The 17,973-nt window shown below is 41.3% G+C and overlaps 3 protein-coding genes and 1 non-coding gene across 4 annotated transcripts in view; 3 read left to right on the forward strand and 1 right to left on the reverse strand.

Annotated features, from left to right (window-relative positions):
• LOC136447424 (polycystin-1-like protein 2) overlaps positions 1-17,973 on the forward strand; it is a 97,087-nt gene that overhangs the window by 25,568 nt on the left and 53,546 nt on the right. The window contains exon 25 of the mRNA XM_066446337.1: positions 12,910-13,137. Within this exon, the coding sequence (XP_066302434.1) occupies positions 12,910-13,137 (228 nt within the window). The remainder of the gene's footprint in view (positions 1-12,909; positions 13,138-17,973) is intronic.
• On the reverse strand, positions 2,171-2,244 carry Trnai-gau (transfer RNA isoleucine (anticodon GAU)). The gene has a single exon. It is a non-coding gene; the product is annotated as a tRNA-Ile (tRNA).
• Positions 5,357-7,022, forward strand: LOC136446993 (uncharacterized). The gene is made up of 4 exons (XM_066445654.1): positions 5,357-5,503; positions 6,299-6,511; positions 6,657-6,945; positions 7,009-7,022. Exons 1-4 carry the CDS (start codon positions 5,357-5,359, stop codon positions 7,020-7,022), a joined length of 663 nt encoding a protein of 220 aa, XP_066301751.1.
• LOC136446994 (polycystin-2-like protein 1) lies at positions 13,608-17,656 on the forward strand. Its single transcript, XM_066445655.1, has 5 exons — positions 13,608-13,662; positions 14,070-14,167; positions 14,396-14,573; positions 14,931-15,269; positions 15,961-17,656. Exons 1-5 carry the CDS (start codon positions 13,608-13,610, stop codon positions 16,761-16,763), a joined length of 1,473 nt encoding a protein of 490 aa, XP_066301752.1. The 3' UTR covers positions 16,764-17,656.

Here is a 17,973-nt window from a genome sequence, read left to right on the forward strand (position 1 = left end):
GTTGTTTGGCTTTGCAGGTCCGTGGAAACTACACGATAAGACTTAGTAACTTTAAGAACAATAACTATGCGAGGATTGCGGAGTACCGATTCCAGGTGATCGGGAACCCCATACCGATGAGTCTTCTGCAGGGAAACTCTACAGACATACCGCCAGACGTGTGTTCTGTCTTTCCTCCAGAAGGGGTCTCTCTGGTGGACAAGTTCTGCATCGTCTGCGAAGGTCCGTGTACAATGATCACATATAAGGTCTTTCACGATTCTAAGTACCCATGCCCAGAGAAATGTATTACGGGTAATATGTCAAAGGTGAAGGCCCCTCAGACACAAACAATGCACGGTTTGACATTGTTATGCAAACCGAGACAATGGTCGAGACGAGAACTGTTTATAAGTCAGGGATCGTCACCTTTGACCTTGTTCATGCGTATTCGGAATCGTGAACTGCCTTATTACACCTATGTTTAATGACTACCGGGCCTAGTCTCCAAACAGCGGTTATCTTGTCTTCAACGTATTCTATGTTTTTGTCTGCCTTTCTATTTTGTCAGGTTTTCTTGGTGTATATAACCTTTGTCAGTACTATCCACCGGGCGTTAGGCCTATAGTATATATACAATAAAAACTGACAAAACAGAAATGCCCAGAACACACCCAAAAAGACATCCAAACAAGTCAGAGCCAAAGCTCTGTTTGGAGGGTACACCTATGGAAACTTTTTTGGTTGTCCCTTAGTTTAGTCCCGTGATTACATCTCATTTCTTTTTGATTTATACCTGTATTTGTATTTGCAGACTTCTATGACGAGCTTGGTCCACTCAGAGCAGATATCCGGTACGAGTTCATACCAGACGGGGTCGAACTGGCAACAACTAAGTTTCCAGGAAGTGGTCCAGCTACAACCGTGCACATCATTCTGAGAGTCTTTTCTGGCTGGGTGAGTCTATTGCATTCTTTATCTATTTGCCTCTGTCTGTCTCTCTGTCTCTCTCCCTCTTCCTCTCTCTGGCTCTCATTTCTCTTTCTTTCTCTTTGTCTCTCTCTCTCTCTCTCTTTCTCTCTCTCTCTCTCTCTCTCTCTCTCTCTCTCTCTTGCTGGCTGGCTGGCTGTCTCTTTTAATGCTATCCAGCGTTGTGTCTGTATGTACCAGTGCTGTACACTGTATTGGATGAATTTCGACATCTGCTTATGCCCATTTTTCCATTGTCATTCAAACCAGGTTCTCTACACCCCGATGGTGGACATCCCTCCTGGATTGATCATAATAGAACTGATGGTGTCCAGCCCTGACGGACGCAATACCACTGTTTTACTGGATCCCATAGTTGTAAGTGGCCTCTTAGATAAATGTATATTTGAAACTACAATTAGTGATACTCATAGTGATGCTTCGCTTTCCTTTGCAGTCATGAAGCGAGGCATCATTTTCTCTTTAAAACAGTTTTAGAAGCGTTTTACTAACGCTGTCACTATTAGTGAATATGATGACGATCTGCTTTATCACCATAACATGTACATGTACTTGAGAGAGAATAAACCTACAATGAATGTATATTGTATTTCATTCATCAATAAGATCACAACACCGACGAAGGCCCAGGTGAGTGAATACATGGACGGGTTCTACGACAGTTCAATAGGGCCCTTCTCCAAGCTGCTGTCCATGCGGTCTCCGGCGGAGGCGTTCAGTGGTTCGGTGATATCTTCTGGCGTCGCTGCTGCCTTAGCCAACAAAGGGGAAGACACCAGTGAGGTACTTTAGCCAAAATTGTGAAAGATTTAACGTTCTGCTTATATCAATTACCAAATGTTGTACTACGTTTCATAATAGTGATATCATTCTTTAAACAAAAAAGCCATGTATATAAAAGGTATAAAAGGCATACAGACATATTTATAGAAATAAAGCCAAATAAACCTTGATAAAGAATAGCAAAGCTCTTTATTCACAACCAAGCAGTTACAACAGCCAACCTTTCTGTGACCTAGCTGCAGTGCAATGAAGAAAATGATCGGTCGGCTTTTGTAGCTCCTTTGTGATTCAGTCATTTACTAACCTGTGTATATTATTTCACGTACGTTGGTGGAACATATAGTTTTGTTCCCACACAAAAGGATCTTTGGCTTCGTTTACAAACAAATAAGCAAACAAACAAACAAATAAGTCAGGTTGGCCAGCACGGGGGTCGAACCCGCGACCTTCGCGTTATCAGCACGACGCTCTAACCAAATGAGCTTACCGGCCTGTATCTGTTACAAATTGTTCATCAGCTTGGTCAAACAAATGCTAAGTTGATACAAATCAACCAGGTACCGCTAACAGGGACAGCGCCCATCTCTTTACTACAGATCACAAACAAAGTGGCCGAGAATATGGCGGCTGTTGAGATAGACGACTATTGTTCAATGGTTTATAAGCTTGGCCAAACAAATGCTAAGTTGGTACAAATCTGCCAGATCTTGTTCAAAACAATGACAGTGCCTATCTCTTTACTACAGATTACAGACAAAGTGGCCGAGAATAAGGCAGCAGTTGAGATAGAAGAATATGGTTCATAAGCTTGGTCAAACAAGTCCAAACAAAAGTTGGTACAAATCAGCTGAGTAGAATCAACAATGACAGTCCCTATGTCTTTACTACAGATCACAGACAAAGTGGCCGAGAATATGGCAGCTGTTGAGATAGAAGACTATGGTTCAATGGTTTATAAGCTTGGCCAAACAAATGCTAAGTTGGTACAAATCAGCCAGGTATCGTCCAAAACAATGACAGTCCCCTTCTCTTTACTACAGCTTACAGACAAAGTGGCTGAGAATATGGCGGCTGTTGAGATAGAGGACTATGACGGCATTGTAGGATTGTCAACATCTACCTTACTGGTCACCGCATTTCCTGACTTTGTGCCCGGTGACGCTCAAGTAAGTACTAGCCTTTGATTCTTCAGTGCAATGTGTTTGGGTTGAGCATAAGTCGAGAGGTTGTGGGTTAAACTTGATGATGTTTGGTATGGGTCGGAAAACAAAAGGCAATTTCATTATACCCCCATTATACCTGTCTATGGTACTGCAGCAGACATCTCATGTTCTGGACATGCTACGGTAATGACTTTTTAGTGGTTAATAGTTCTTGGGGTCGTGAGGAAGTGGTATAGATTTGGACTCCAGATTTACATTTGATCTGCCTTCCAAAGGACTCTGCAGTTAGCTTGCAAATAATAAGTTGTCCTGTGGAAATGTTATTGTCAAAATGATAAACTTAAGATAAACTATAATACAGAATGACCGAATATAAAACTCTTTGAAGCACCATATCTTCATTGTTTTGTTTTGTTTTGTTTAGCTTAGAAACAAATATGTCACTTTGAAATTCATTATAACTTTGATGTGATGCTTGATTGCAACTTAAACCTGCTTTTGTTTTAAAAAGGTTTTCAGTTCCTTGTCTCTGAAGTCTGCGTTTGAGAAGACAAGAGAGCTATCAGAAAATAACAGCATGCCTGTGGATGAAGTCAACCGAGCGGCGGCTTTGATGTTTACAGGTATGTAGAATAAACTCACACTTCCGAGTACGCATGCGCGCCGACCGGAATTGTGGGTAACATGTCAAAGGTGAAGGCCCCTGAGACGTAAACGAAACATATCTGGACATTCTTATGCAAAAAATCGAGATGATGGAATGTAGAAGATGCTGTTGATGTTGTTGTTGTTGTTGTTGTAAAAAAAATTAGAACTGAAGCTTTAAGACCAAGCCAAGTTTCTTAACTAGGCTGTCTCGGTACTTTTCTACTATCTTTCAAATTTTGCATGAAACAAATCACAAAATCACAGAATAATTTGTGGTTCATTTAGAACTGTGATCTATGTCAACATATATCACGCTACAATTCATATTGTTTCTAAGAGGTCCATGTTCTTCTTACCATATTTTCTAGGTGCAGTCAACGTGTTTAAAGCTTCTGAATTTATGGCTGAGGCAGAGCAAGAGGGTGGAACGACGTCCTCCAACAATCTAGAAGCGGTACGTGAAATGCAAGAACATGCATATGTCTATATGCAAACCACCTGAAATAATGCCTTGTCCAAAACCTCTTTTTTTCTAATGTTGTCTCGCAAAAGCTTCACACAAATGATATACAGATATAGTTGGCACATCATTATCGTTCCTCATGATACTTTCATTTGACATTTCATGTCCTTGGTCCATCTACATAATGCTTTGGTCCCATTTCCAATCCGCGGCCCGGTCGGGTAGCTTGTGGGAACGACGATTATGATATAAAAGACAACAAAAGACACAAAACGTAAAAAAAATACTCCTTACCATATACATTGTGTTTTTTCTTGATATGCATTTTTCATTTTTCGTTTTCGCAAACAGCCCGGCCGGGCCCCGGATTAGGAATGGGACCAACGCATAACACAGGCAGCAATATGCTAATTAAGGTTCAACTACCCCTAGATAATTAAGAAAATATCATTAACATAGTTTGACATCGAAGCGTATGTGTTACAATTATGATGATACAAGGGGCGCTAGTGTAACAAAAATGAAAGCAGATCTGCAATGGATGTCACTTGAGGACAGGAGAACAATGTCCAGACTTTGCATGATGTACAAAATGACTAATAAACTTGTGGACGTACCGACTGATAAGTATCTAATGTCAGCCCAGAAGAGGACCAGAAATAGTCATGCTTTTAAGTACCAGAGTTATCAGCCAAGGATTGATGTGTTCAAAAATTCGTATTTCCCGAGAACCATAGTAGAATGGAACTCGTTGTCATCAAGTAATGTAGGAGCTTCCTCACTAAGTAGCTTTAAAGAACGGTTGCAGTCAGATATGCAAAGACTAGGTGTAACAGACCGTTCGGTGTAATATGACCAGCTGCTGCCGCGCCGCGTGCCTGCGAAGCTGGTGTGTTACGCCTAATGGCGGTTATACCGGCTATATAGATACAGATACAGATACAGATCAGGAGAGAAGTGCATTCAACCACAGCCATGACCATTGTCGTAAACAAAACTTGTTGATTTTGAATATCACAGAACAAGGAGGCTACTACTAGGAACTTCGAAGCCCTGGATGTGCTTGACGACATTTATCTGGAAAATATGATGCCGGGCTACGACGAGGACGACCTATTTGCGGATGTGTACATGTCTAAGGTATGATTCGCCAAGAAGATTATGGTATGCTACTGCTTTCTATGATAATGGCAACAGCGAAAATTTATGTGTAATTGGGTGAACAAGGTTGACATTTAGTTTCGATATCTAAATGGATATATATATATATAGAAAGTAGTGATGTCTTATTCCAAAAGAGGATTAAGACAACCATTCCGTCCTTTGACAGATGCACGTGAGAATCAAACGGGAAGATCCCAGTGACGGTTCCGAGAAGCTGTACACGGTGGGCGGGCAGAGCGACTCCTTCGTCCGCGTGCCGTCCTTCTCGTCCCTGCTTCCTGACGGCTGTCCCGACGGAGAGGTCGGAGTTCAGGTAAAACATCTTCTTTCTACATCTTCATCTGTACTTCATCTGCACGGCAAAACAGGCGACACTCTGAATCTGGAAAGACACGGAAATCCGGAAAAAATTAAGAAATTATTTTTGGGGAGATTATTACATTATTTGATATTGATAATGTTACATCATGAAACAGAATACCAATAAGTAAAGTAAAACATCTTTTAGTCAATTCTGGAGAATTCTGAGGACGCTCCCAGAATTCTAGAGAATTTTGGCGGACGCTCCCAGAATTCTGGGGGACGCTCCCGGAATTCTGGAGAATCCCCCCAGAAAGGCGGACGCTCCCGAAATTTTGGAGATTTCTGGCGGACGCTCCCAGAATTCTGGAGAAATCTGGCTGACACTTACAGAAGTCTGCAGCATTCTTCAGAATTCTGCAGCATTTTTCAAAATTCTCGCTGATATTCCAAGAATTCTGGAGACTTCTGCAAAACTGGACATGTCCTAATTGCACGAGACATCTAGTTTTTACCTAAATATTGACAACCTTTTGTTACATCATACTTGTAGACATTAATTCATTTGAACAATCATTGGCCTCAACAGTTCCGCATTTTGTTATATTTTGAAATGATGCTTATTATCAATCAATCAATCAATCAATCAAACAATCAATCAAAGCTAAATTTTACAAGAAGGTAAATCATATACAACGTAGAAATGATATAGATATTAAAGTTCTCAACCTAATAAGATTTTTCAGTTAGATGGCAAATGTTACTCACTGATGTATTATGACGTTATATTCATTGTTTGTATTTGCAGTTTCTGGAGTCTAATTTCAACCCATTCGAATATTCAAACAATTCGCGAATAATCCAGTCTGACGTCACCGGCTTGGCTGTGAAGTGCGGCAACATGACGGTCCCTGTGTCCGGGTTGGACGAGCCGTTAGACATCCTGACACGAAGGGAAAACAAAAGTCTGGATGATCTGATGTACATCTTTACCGCCTCTGCGCCGCTTGGAAACATATCGGTAGGTTTTGATCTTTGAAACAAATACACACCAGTGTACCAAATATCGACCTTGACCTTTGTCTTTCCAACACCTACTCACATAATCTAATCTAGTTTAAAATCTTAAACCTCCTTTGTTGAATATGTAGCACCTGTAATTTCAGGTTTTCCAATTCTTCGCCAAGAAAAACATGTCATCGATGAGCTTCAGTGTGGATTTCAACACCACACTCTTTCCGCATGACGTCACCCTGTGGCTGAGCAAGCATGAACCTCCAACACCAGACACGTACGACTGGACAGCCACTCTACCAGTTCCAGAGGATCAGCTCTACAACATCCCGTGGATCAATGGAACGTCATTGACGTCTAGTGAGTACCAGTGGCTGCTGCCGGAAGTGGAAGTGGACATCACGGACTTCGACGTGGAGAACAAGACTAAGTATTACATTGGTATGTCATATTTCAATCAATAATCTATATCTCAAGTCATACATCAGGCCCCTTTTCCACTAGACGGAGATCCCTGAGCGACCATACGGCGACCAACATTAGCTTTCTGTGACCTTTGGAATTTTATATACAAGATGTAAAAGTATGATTTACAAAACACAAAACAAAACATTAAAAAATCGTTCTTTAACTAAGAAATGTGTTTAGCAATCTGTCAAATATTTTGTCGCTCAGCGGTCGCAGCCTTTAGACTAGTGGAGATCAGCGGAAGGACTAGTGGAAAAACTAGTGGAAAACAGTGTAAAGCGGTGGCCGGTTAGCTCAGTTGGTTAGAGCGTCGTGCTGATAACGCGAAGGTCGCGGGTTCGACCCCCTTTTTCTTTGGTTGTACAATCATGTAGATGACGGATATTTTTTGTCGTAACATTTCTATGCGCAGCTTTATTTCTATTAATAACGCCGGTTTCAATTACAAAATGTAGCTGTGCAGCACACCAGACGACTGAATGTGTTAAATCGCCGCCAATAATTGTTTCAAGGTCGCCCTTGAGTCTTTGAATTGTTGTGATATAATTTTTATTTAATTTAGAAAAGGCAAATCCTGTTTTTTGTTTGATAGGAGTTAAGTTTGGCACTGACCTTGACCTTGGGAGCGGTGAAATCGTAAACTTTACCCTGTACGCCTTCGAGACGGCCTGTGTCTACTTTGAAGAGAACGGAACCCACCTGTGGCAGAGCGACGGCTGCAGCGTACGTTCAATTTCTGTTCTTTTAGTCCATGGTCCAGGACCCCAAATGTGATATTTTGGTGCCGTCTGGGCGGGCACATTTTCCTTGTGATTTGGAATAGCAGAGGGTGTGTGTTTCAGATCTTTAATATATCTACAGAGTCTCTTCGCTCTTCTTGAAACACGTGTGGACAAATCTGCAGATGTTTTTAAATTACATTGTAGTTTTAAGATGACATGATATACGCGATGACGCTGGTCTAGTTGAAGGGCACTTACAAGAAATTTACGCAGGCATATATGTGTGTATAGTGAACATTCTAAAACAAAATGTACTTCATTTTCTACATAACAACAGGTGGGTCTGATGTCTAACATAACCCACATCCACTGCCGGTGTGACCACCTGACCAAGTTTGCTGGGTTCGTGGCGCCGAATCCGCTCAACATCCAGGAAGTTTTGAAAGCAAACATCTTGGAGAATCCGATAGGTCTCATCCTGGTTCTCGCGGTGTTCAGTGGATACCTGGTGGGCATTCTCTGGGCAAGGAAGACGGACAGGAAAGACATTGCTAAGGTTGGACAGATAATGTGCCCAGTTTCTCTAGAATTGCTCTACAGATAGTTTTATGCAGAATGTTTAGTATCTGTAAGAAAATAGACATTAGTTAGCAGAAATAATTGGTGTATTCTAACTATTTGAAATATTACACAAATATGACAACTTGGCATTAACATTGATTCCATACAGTAGTTTAATTGACACACATCTATCCTTGAACGCAGGCCGGAGTGGCGTTACTGCCAGGTCACAAGCTGAACCTCCGCAGGGAGTGTCAGTACGTCATCACTGTATACACCGGTTTCCGGGGCAACGCAGGAACTACCGCTGAGGTAAACTGTTTAGGAAATGTTCACTGCAAAATATGATAATGATGGTGATGGTGATGACGATGATGATGATGATAGTGATGATGTTGATGATGTTGATGATGAGGATGATGATGATTGTGATGATGGTGATGATGATGATGCTGATGAAGATAGTGATTATGACGATGCTGATGATAGTGATAGTGATGATGATGATGATGATGGTAATCATGCATAGCTGGTCACTAGTTCAGATTAGACTGTATTGATCAATGGTCACCTGTTTTAGCATGAGATTCAAGTGATGGCAAGTTTTGCGTTTGCAGGTCTACCTATAAATAGTAGAAAAGTGTAACGTCATCATTGCGCTACACTTCATTACAGATTACCTTGGTGCTGTATGGCATTCATTTCGAGAGCGCGCCCCTTACGCTGAGGGACCACAACCGAGTTCTGTTCCAACAGGGGAGTGTGGACTCATTTCTGGTGTCCACTGAGCAGCCGCTAGGTGTCCTCACTCACATGAGGGTGTGGCACAATAACGCTGGATATAGTCCATCGTGGTGAGTTCAAAACCATAAAGATGTAGTATTTGAATATGGCCTAGAATATAGCGTCGGTTACCGAGTGGTTAGGCCAGCGTACGTTTATTGGACGTTGTGTCCTTAGGAATTAAGGACACTTTACACACGATTGTCCTCACTCCACCCACTTATAAATGGGTACCTTACATCAGTTGAGGACGTAAAAAGGTGCCCATTGTGAAAGAGGAGTGGTGGACTCCGCCTTCTATCCGTTGCCCAAGACACACTGGACTAACAACCCACTGCCTCAAAAATGCTGTAGCTACATTAAGAATGTTTAGAAGGTCGTTTTGTTTGACCTATTTGATGACACTGATTTTCAGTTCTATTGCTTGTATAGTGATATGACTGTTTTCCCCAATTTGTCTTTTGGTACAGGTACCTCGGTCAGATTGTTGTGGTTAATAGGGGGACAAATCACACTACTTATTTTCTAAGTAACAGGTAAGAAATCTGCATTGCTTTTGGTGATGGTATAGTCTGCATTGCACTCGACGTACTTCAATTATCTGTCCATCATGAGATCGTCTCTCACATATTCTACACATTTAAACACTGTTTGTAAACATGTTATCAACATCACATTCCAAAATATACATACGGTTGCCAAATAAGGAGCGACATGATGACTTACTTTAAATGAATGTGTGCTGTTACCAACTTGACCTCTATGAAAGGCAGCCCTGATGGCCAAATAGAGCAATTTCGAGCGTAAATAAAGGCACAAATAAACAACCAACCAAACAAACAAACCGTATTTCTTGTCCTTGTCTTGTCTTATACCCTCAGGTGGCTTGCTGTTGATGAAGACGACGGAAAGATAGAGCGTCTCATCCCCACTGCAGGAGAGGAGGAAATGACTAAATTTCGCAACGTGTTCTTTGCAAAGAGTTCAAGGTAATTGCCAACATCATTATTTACACTCCGGTAGGATTTTGGATTCAAGCTACTGCTTTGGAGGTCTCGTAGACACGTTTCCACGTGTTCCACTTAGCATCAAAATGCTAACCTGTACATAATTCCAACAGGGACATGAATGATGGTCACCTTTGGTTCTCCGTGAAAGGACGCCCAGCCCGTAGTCCCTTCACCCGTGTCCAGCGCCTGTCCTGCTGCCTGACGCTGCTCTACAGCACCATGATCACCAACATCATGTTCTTCGGCCGCGGAGACGACTTTGACCCTCCCGAACCGCTCAGGATTGCTGGTTTGGAGATTGACCCTCCGATTTCTCTGCCTCAGGTATTGATGAAGAATACTAAATTCATGATTACTTGTGACTTTATACAACATTTAAAAATAGTTTTGATTTTGTATTATATAAAATGCCTTTTGCCAGTGACAAAGCAACATCAGCGGCTATTGCGTTTACTAAGCTTTTTAATCACCTCCACTCCGTAAAAAATCCTGTTTGCAATATTCTCAATTATTCAATGCTTTACATCCCTTCATCTCAGTTGATGATCGGCCTCCAGAGTGCAGTCATCATCCTACCAGTCAACCTCCTCATCGTCTTTCTCTTTCGCAATTCGGGAGCAAGAGCGCAGACAAAGAGCAGCAACAAGAAGGTCGACTCGGAGCCAGACAGACGCTTTCTAAATCTGCTACAGCGGAAACCTAGGAGCAAGAAAGCGTTTACCTCCAACAACCCGGATACGCCATCGTTTTGGTATGCAAGAGAGAAATTAGCCATTGACAATTCGACAGACCGGAAGCTCGGCGTCCTCCAGTCGACCTTGGATCATGATGTCGAGGAAGGTAGTTCTAAGAAACGGGACGAAGACAACGACGGACCTAAAAAGTCGTCTCTTCCCTGGTGGGCTGTGTTTATTGGTGAGTTTGAAAAGTTTCTCTGGCCTACTTTGAGATATCAATCAGTGTAACATTTGTTACTAGTACAATATGTCACCAGTGATCTGTTAGAATTTACAGGCAAGAGGCAATATTGTTCACAAGAATAGCTAACACACACACACACACACACACACACACACACACACACACACACACACACACACACACACACACACACACACACACACACACACATACATACATGAGCGCCCAAAGAGAGAAAGAGAAAGAGAGAGAATATACTTCACTCCCCGTGGGTGAAGTAGCATCAGATATATATATCGACACACTGTCATATGCTTGTATAAGATCCAGTTCAGTCCTATCTAAAGTCTTGGATTTAAATGACTGTGCACACCCCCAGGTTGGCTGCTGGTGTGGTCGGCTAGCTTCGTGGCTGCCTTCTTCACAGTTCTGTACACGCTGAGCTTCGGCAAGGCGAAGGCAGAAGCCTGGGTCTTCACCTTCGTCACGTCATTCGTGACCGACCTGTTCCTGGTGCAACCCTTCAAGCTGCTGCTGGTGGCAATGGTGTTTGCTTTACTTGTCAAGGTACATTACTTGTCGGTTCAAAGTTCTTTATACACAGTCAGGAATTAGTACAGCCAACGTATTGGTGACCGTCTGTCACCTTCTTCAGGGCAATGCTGATCATGACTGGATCTACGTTGCACTGCAGCTAGGTATAGCAGAAGTTAGAGCCAGTTAGTATTGCCTTGGGGAAGGCTACACACGGTCACCGAAACGTCGGCGGTTGTAACTATTTGGGTGTGTATTAAGAACTTTGTTACCAGTGTTGTACCAACCCAATGCAACTATTATTGGCTACATTATTTCGCATCGTGACTTGTATGTTTTTTCGCAGCATACAATTTTTTAATGTGAATACCTGAATATCCCTAGAATAATAATGTTGTAAAAAAATAGATAACGCATCAGAGGTATATATACATGTAACGGCTACTTGCCAATACTACCAGATGATATTGCATCAACTGGGTATGAAACGGATGTTGAGATTTTGATTCTAAACCGTAGAAACCTGTAGAGGACGAGGACCCGGCCCCCACACCCACGGGAGACGATGAGGAATACATTTACAACGATACTCAGGTAACGACCGAGGACATGAAGATTTTATCATCTTAGGACGAAATTCGAAAGGTAGCAATGATCTTTTGATGGCCTGTTCCTTGACAAAGACCAGAGGTGATCCGTCGAAAATTTGGGCAAGTGCACTTTTTGTGCGTTGGCAATTCGTCTTTGATTCAGAATGACTTCTACCAACACAGATGAACAACTAAGTGAGGATTTTAAGATTATACATGTATAATGCTTAAGAAGGGCTATTAATCTACACTAACAATCATATTCCTGTACGTCTCACACATATATCAATAATCACACTGTTTTGAATTCCATCCTCTGTATATAACTTTGATACAACAATATGTATTGAATGATACCGAAGTACTGAATGATACTGAATTGTAGATTTTGCATCTTAGATCATTTCTAACAGACCTGTTCCACAGGGAGAATCACCTATCTGGACCAGTGCCACCGGCTGGATGCGATATATCGAGACAGACCGTTCAGCAGCGTATGTTACTAAGTCCAAGGTAGGCCTAGAGCTATGATTGTTGCGTTATTTTCAAACCAGTTGCTTATGATGGAGTGAATGAACTTCATTGTTTTATAACAGCGTCTTTCTTATACACCCTATTTCCACTGAGGCGACCAACAGGATAACTGGAGAAGTCGTGAATGGATCTTTCTGATATTTTGTATGTTTGCAAAATGAAGAAGCGATAATATTCCGGGTCTTCTGGCAGCTGCAGCTTCCTTATGTACTGCAGCAAAACTTACAATTTGATATATTGTTTTGTTATGTGACATAATTAGATATTTATCCGTTATATCAGTCTCCAGATGATGAGCGGTCCACGCTACCACCAGATGAATCAGTCTTGGCCGAAGCGAGAGCCAAGAGCGCAGAGAAACGCAAACGTCGTACCGCCGTGCTGGAGGTGATCGTGTTCGGCCTGTTCGTGACGGTGATCATGCTCACGGCGTACCAAGAACGGAGCCCGCTGGCCTTCTACATGACACAGAACGTGAAAGAGCAGATCGTGGAAGGAGACTTCTCTGATGTAAGTAGCAAGAAAATTGGTAAACTTTGTAGGGTGGTAAGGTGGCCTTACATGTGGTCTTGTGGTTAGGGTTGTTGACTAAGAACCTACAGGTTTTGGGTTAAAATCCTCCCCAGCAGGCCTCAATGTCATACCCTTCGGAAAGGCACTACAATAATCACACCTATTTTCTCACTTCACCATGGTGAAAATGTGTACAAAACTTTGGTTAGTGAGTTTTTCTCGGATGGGACATAAAGTCGGAGGTCCCATGTTTGAGGAAAGTCTCCAGCACGTTGAAGATCCTATCTCACTTATTGAAAGAGCATTGGGCCATTCCGGTCTTGTATTTACTATACTCGCCTGTTTCTGTCTAGATCAATGACATTCCATCGTTCTGGAGTTGGATTGAAGGAGATCTGATTCCAACAACTCGTACAGCAACATGGTACAACGGACAAGCCAACCCAGATGACAACGTGCTGCAAGACATGCTAACTCACCCCTTAGACGCCGTGCAGTTGAGACAAGTGAGGCTGAAACCAGGTAAATGACGTAGTCTATAAACTCGTTTATAAATGTATTATTCGTTGTATTTGTTTGTTTCTTTATAAATCAATGCTTTACATCTCATGCGTAATACAAAAGTTGCCTGAGTAACTTGAGTTTAACATTTTTTTATTGTGTAAAAGATGTAGAGCAACTGGATTTTAAAAGATTCAAACAAAAACAACGAACGATACGTTTATAATGTTTAACGTACTATTCGTTTCTTTCGACTGATTCTTTTAGAACTCATGCTCTATACATCTTTCACACAATGGAAAATTTACTCAAGAAGCTTGATATCTTTTGTAAACAGTCAGATGCTTTAGGTAGCATCCACTATCTACATCTCGTAGTAACACTAAATTTGTTTTTCCTTTATATCTCGATTCTTCCTTTTTGTTCAGGGCAATACTGTGAGACGCCCGAGAAAATGCTAGAGTTTGCACCAAGATGTACTTTGGGACTCTCTACTCTGACAGCGGATACAGATGATTATATCCAGGTGAATATGTCAGTCCTTGGTCAAATTATCTATTCTTACACATTTTGTGGTGTCACCATTGAACGCAAGGCAGGGTAAGATTCTATTATCATGATACATTTTATCTCTATTTGGTACCATCCCATAATCATTGGTCGTTTTTACAAATTGGTTTTGTAGTCTGTTAATGTTATTCTCTTTCATCTGTTTTGATGTTCTATGAATAAAACAATATGTAACCAATTTCAGGGATGGATCCCTTATAATGACACCATCAACAGTACAGATACGGTCATCTGTGCCCCAACGGTGACCCCACTTACCAGTACAGTCAGTACGCCGGTCACAGGAGCGAATTGTACCGTCTTTCTAACAAGGGAAGAAACGGACACGCCCTGGATGTACAGATTTGCTTCTCTTGTTGGAAGTAAGTATTTTTGTCTTCAGAATTTAGAAATCATTTTTGTTTGCACTTTTTTCAAATTGATTTTTGAGGTTCTGTAAGTTCATTACTCCTTACATTGTGAGTCATTTTCAAACTTTTTATATAAATCTACATCGGAAAGGACAATTAGCCTTTCCCACAAGATGCAATGGCAGACACCCGTTTCCACGTTTTTGTTGGCACTTTCTTACTTTAACTCTTTTGGGATAAGTATAGAACACTGTATATATATCTATTGTAAAAGGCAACTGGCATTTGTCACAAGAAACAATGATACTGTATCCTGATATTGAATTTACAAGTATGTTTACTATTTTATAACTATTTCTATGTTCCCAGGCTTCCCGTATTTTGGATGGCACGGCACGTATCTCACCGGTGGTTATTCCACTCCACTCGGAAAGACGCGTACGACGGGTTTGCGGCTAGCAACATTCTTAAAGGAACACAACTGGCTGGACGAGCGAACCCGTGCCGTCTTCGTGGAGGTCATTTTCTACAACCCGCATGCAAACCTGTTCTCCGTGGTGACCCTAGTGGTGGAGTTCACCAACCTGGGAGCCGCCTACAGGGGGGCCGAGGTCGTGACCTTGAGGCTGATCCAACAGGACGCCATCTTGCTTTTTGCACTGCGAGCTGTCCTTGCGGTCTTCATTCTTTTCTTTGCCATTAAAGAAGGTGAGCGAATATTCTAAAACTCGCATTGAATGAATACCGATGATAGTGAGTTGATCAAAGTTGTCAGGCACACAGTACAATGTTATAAGGTCAATTCTATTGTATGAAACAAGAACACTTTGAACAAATTTAGTTGTGTTTTTGTCCAATTGTCTGTCAATAATTATTAGCTGAATTCTGCAGAATTCTTAAGATTATTCTTCAGAATTCTGGTAATTGGACCCAGAATTCTGCAAAACTACGAGAACTGTAACAGAATTCTGGGGACTGTAGCCAGAATCCAGCATTTATCTATATGCAGGAAGAAAGAGATGATGTGCAGAAAGAAAACACCAACTTGAAGGAAGAAAACACCAAGTTGGAAGGTATAAGTGTTGGAAGGTATAATTCTGCAAAATTCTGGCTCCCGTTCCCAGAATTCTGGCTCCAGTTCCCAGAAATCTGGCTCCAGTTCCCAAAATTTTTCAGGATTCTAGCTCCATGAATTTTTCAGAATTTATAATAATATATATATATAATAATATATATATTATAAGGGATCCATCCCTGAATTATGATGGCATTACTATCATAATATGAGTTAACCACATGCAGGGATCCCGGATGTCCCCAGAGCTCAACTTGTAGCAGCCTCAAAGTTAAGCTCCTGGTTCCAATCAGTTCATGTATCAAATACATTATGTCATTTCAGCCAAGAGCCTTTTTGCCCGACCGATCGAATACCTGAGTGAGTTCTGGAGCTGGGTGGAACTCTTCGTCATCGCCATCGGTTTCTCATCCCTCGGAGTCTACTTTAACGCACAGAGCATCATAGATCAGGCCGTCGAACAACGAACAACTTCAGAATCCGTCTTCGACATCTACAAAAGCGCTGTGAACTGGTTTCAAATTTACACATACCTGCTGGCATTCCTCATTTGTTGTGCTACACTTAAGTTTATTCGGCTCTTAAGGTTCAACTCACACGTTTACGCTCTCTCTGTGACTATCAAGAAGTCAGCTAAATCAGTTCTACAGTTCTTCTTTGTAGCCGGCATCATTCTCATGGCCTTTACACAGATGGGAAATCTTCTGTTCGGCATCAAACTCCAGGATTACAAAAACATCCTGACCAGTCTGACAAGCCTGTGCACCATGATGTTGGGTAGTTTTGATTTCGATGCTCTCGTTGATGGACACTACATTCTCGGTCCCTTGATGTTCTTTGTTTACCAGGCCTTAATGCAGTTCGTATTACTGAGCATGTTCATGACCATCATCATGGATGTGTACGCAGAGGAAAGTCAGGATCCGAACACTGATGACTTACAGATGGTTGCATTTGTAAAGCATTCAACCTCTGAGACGGTAGACAAAGCAAAGCATACTCTTTCAGAGGTAAGAAAGCGAGAGCCAAAGACAACTAGCAAGAAAGAAGCACCCGATCCAAAACATCTTAACAAGTTTGCTGTCGTTCTTGAAGAACTTTCCGAGCTGAACGAACATAAGGTCTAGTGAAGAGATAACAACATGTTCCAACTCTTGTCATTGAATTTACTGCTGAGAATACTTAAGCTAGCTGGTATGTAGTTTTCGTTGTGCAGTTCACCCAATTGTTGATATATATTGCAACAGATAGATAACATGGATAATGTATTCTTTAAACAAAAAATGGACAACTATTGTAAGCAATCTTAAGTAGCTGCAACTACATTATAACGAGCTTTTATCAAATATTAAGAATTATACACTTCAGATATCTATATAGAATAAGCATATACAATATATGTATATGGTTTCTTCTTTTTTGGTAGGCTTGTTCTTGTGAATATGTGTATCCCAGGTCGAGTCAAAAATAACAACAGCAGTGATTCAGTTATTGTCTGAAATTTTCATGATGAGAATTAGTTGGTCTGTAGCTTTTTTGTACATTTGAGGCAAGCATGAATATATTTTGCAACAGACGTGTATAACAGTGTGAATTTATTTTATTTCATCACATACTTGGCCATCTTGTAAAAGTTAGTACAGGTAAAGGTAGTCACATACTCATAAATTATACATTCATATGTGCCAGGATGGATGCAATGTTGTTCGTTGCAAAAGAAATAGTGATCATTTTAAACTGCAAATTCCTTTATACAGATCGTAGGGGAAAATGGGGGAAAATGAGTATGCTATTAGGTCCCTTTCCAGTAACTCATACAACAGTCAATTGTTAGTCAAAATGCTCCTCTTGCAGACTAAGTTTGTAAAACGCCAGTGTCCCTGATTGCTAGGACTGACGTTGTTTACGTCACATAGGCCTTCACCTTTGACCTGCGCACGCGCAGTTGGATCCATGAAGACGGTTTTCATGGCCATTAAATTTACGATTTGTCTTTCGTCGCTAAGTGATATCTTGTTTATTCATGCAGTGCGTCCTTGAGGGATTTTACAGCCTTTCACAACATGATAACATCTTTCATAATGAATATGATGTCAGATTACTGCAATGGAGAGCAAGTATGCTATCTGTATTGTCATTTATAAGCATCATCAACACATATGTCACCACATTGATAATGGACGTCCCTGGTGGATTGTTACAACTGGTTTAAAACGTTGCACAAACTGGTTTATCTTTTTAAAAATGACGTTTCCAACATAAAACACTTCTCAGTACTTTATATAGAAGGGTTTAGTGACTAAACACCTTTCCACATTGACCACGCTTGGTGACTTG

This window comes from Branchiostoma lanceolatum, chromosome 13, assembly GCF_035083965.1.
Source record: "Branchiostoma lanceolatum isolate klBraLanc5 chromosome 13, klBraLanc5.hap2, whole genome shotgun sequence".
NCBI classification, from domain to species: domain Eukaryota; kingdom Metazoa; phylum Chordata; class Leptocardii; order Amphioxiformes; family Branchiostomatidae; genus Branchiostoma; species Branchiostoma lanceolatum.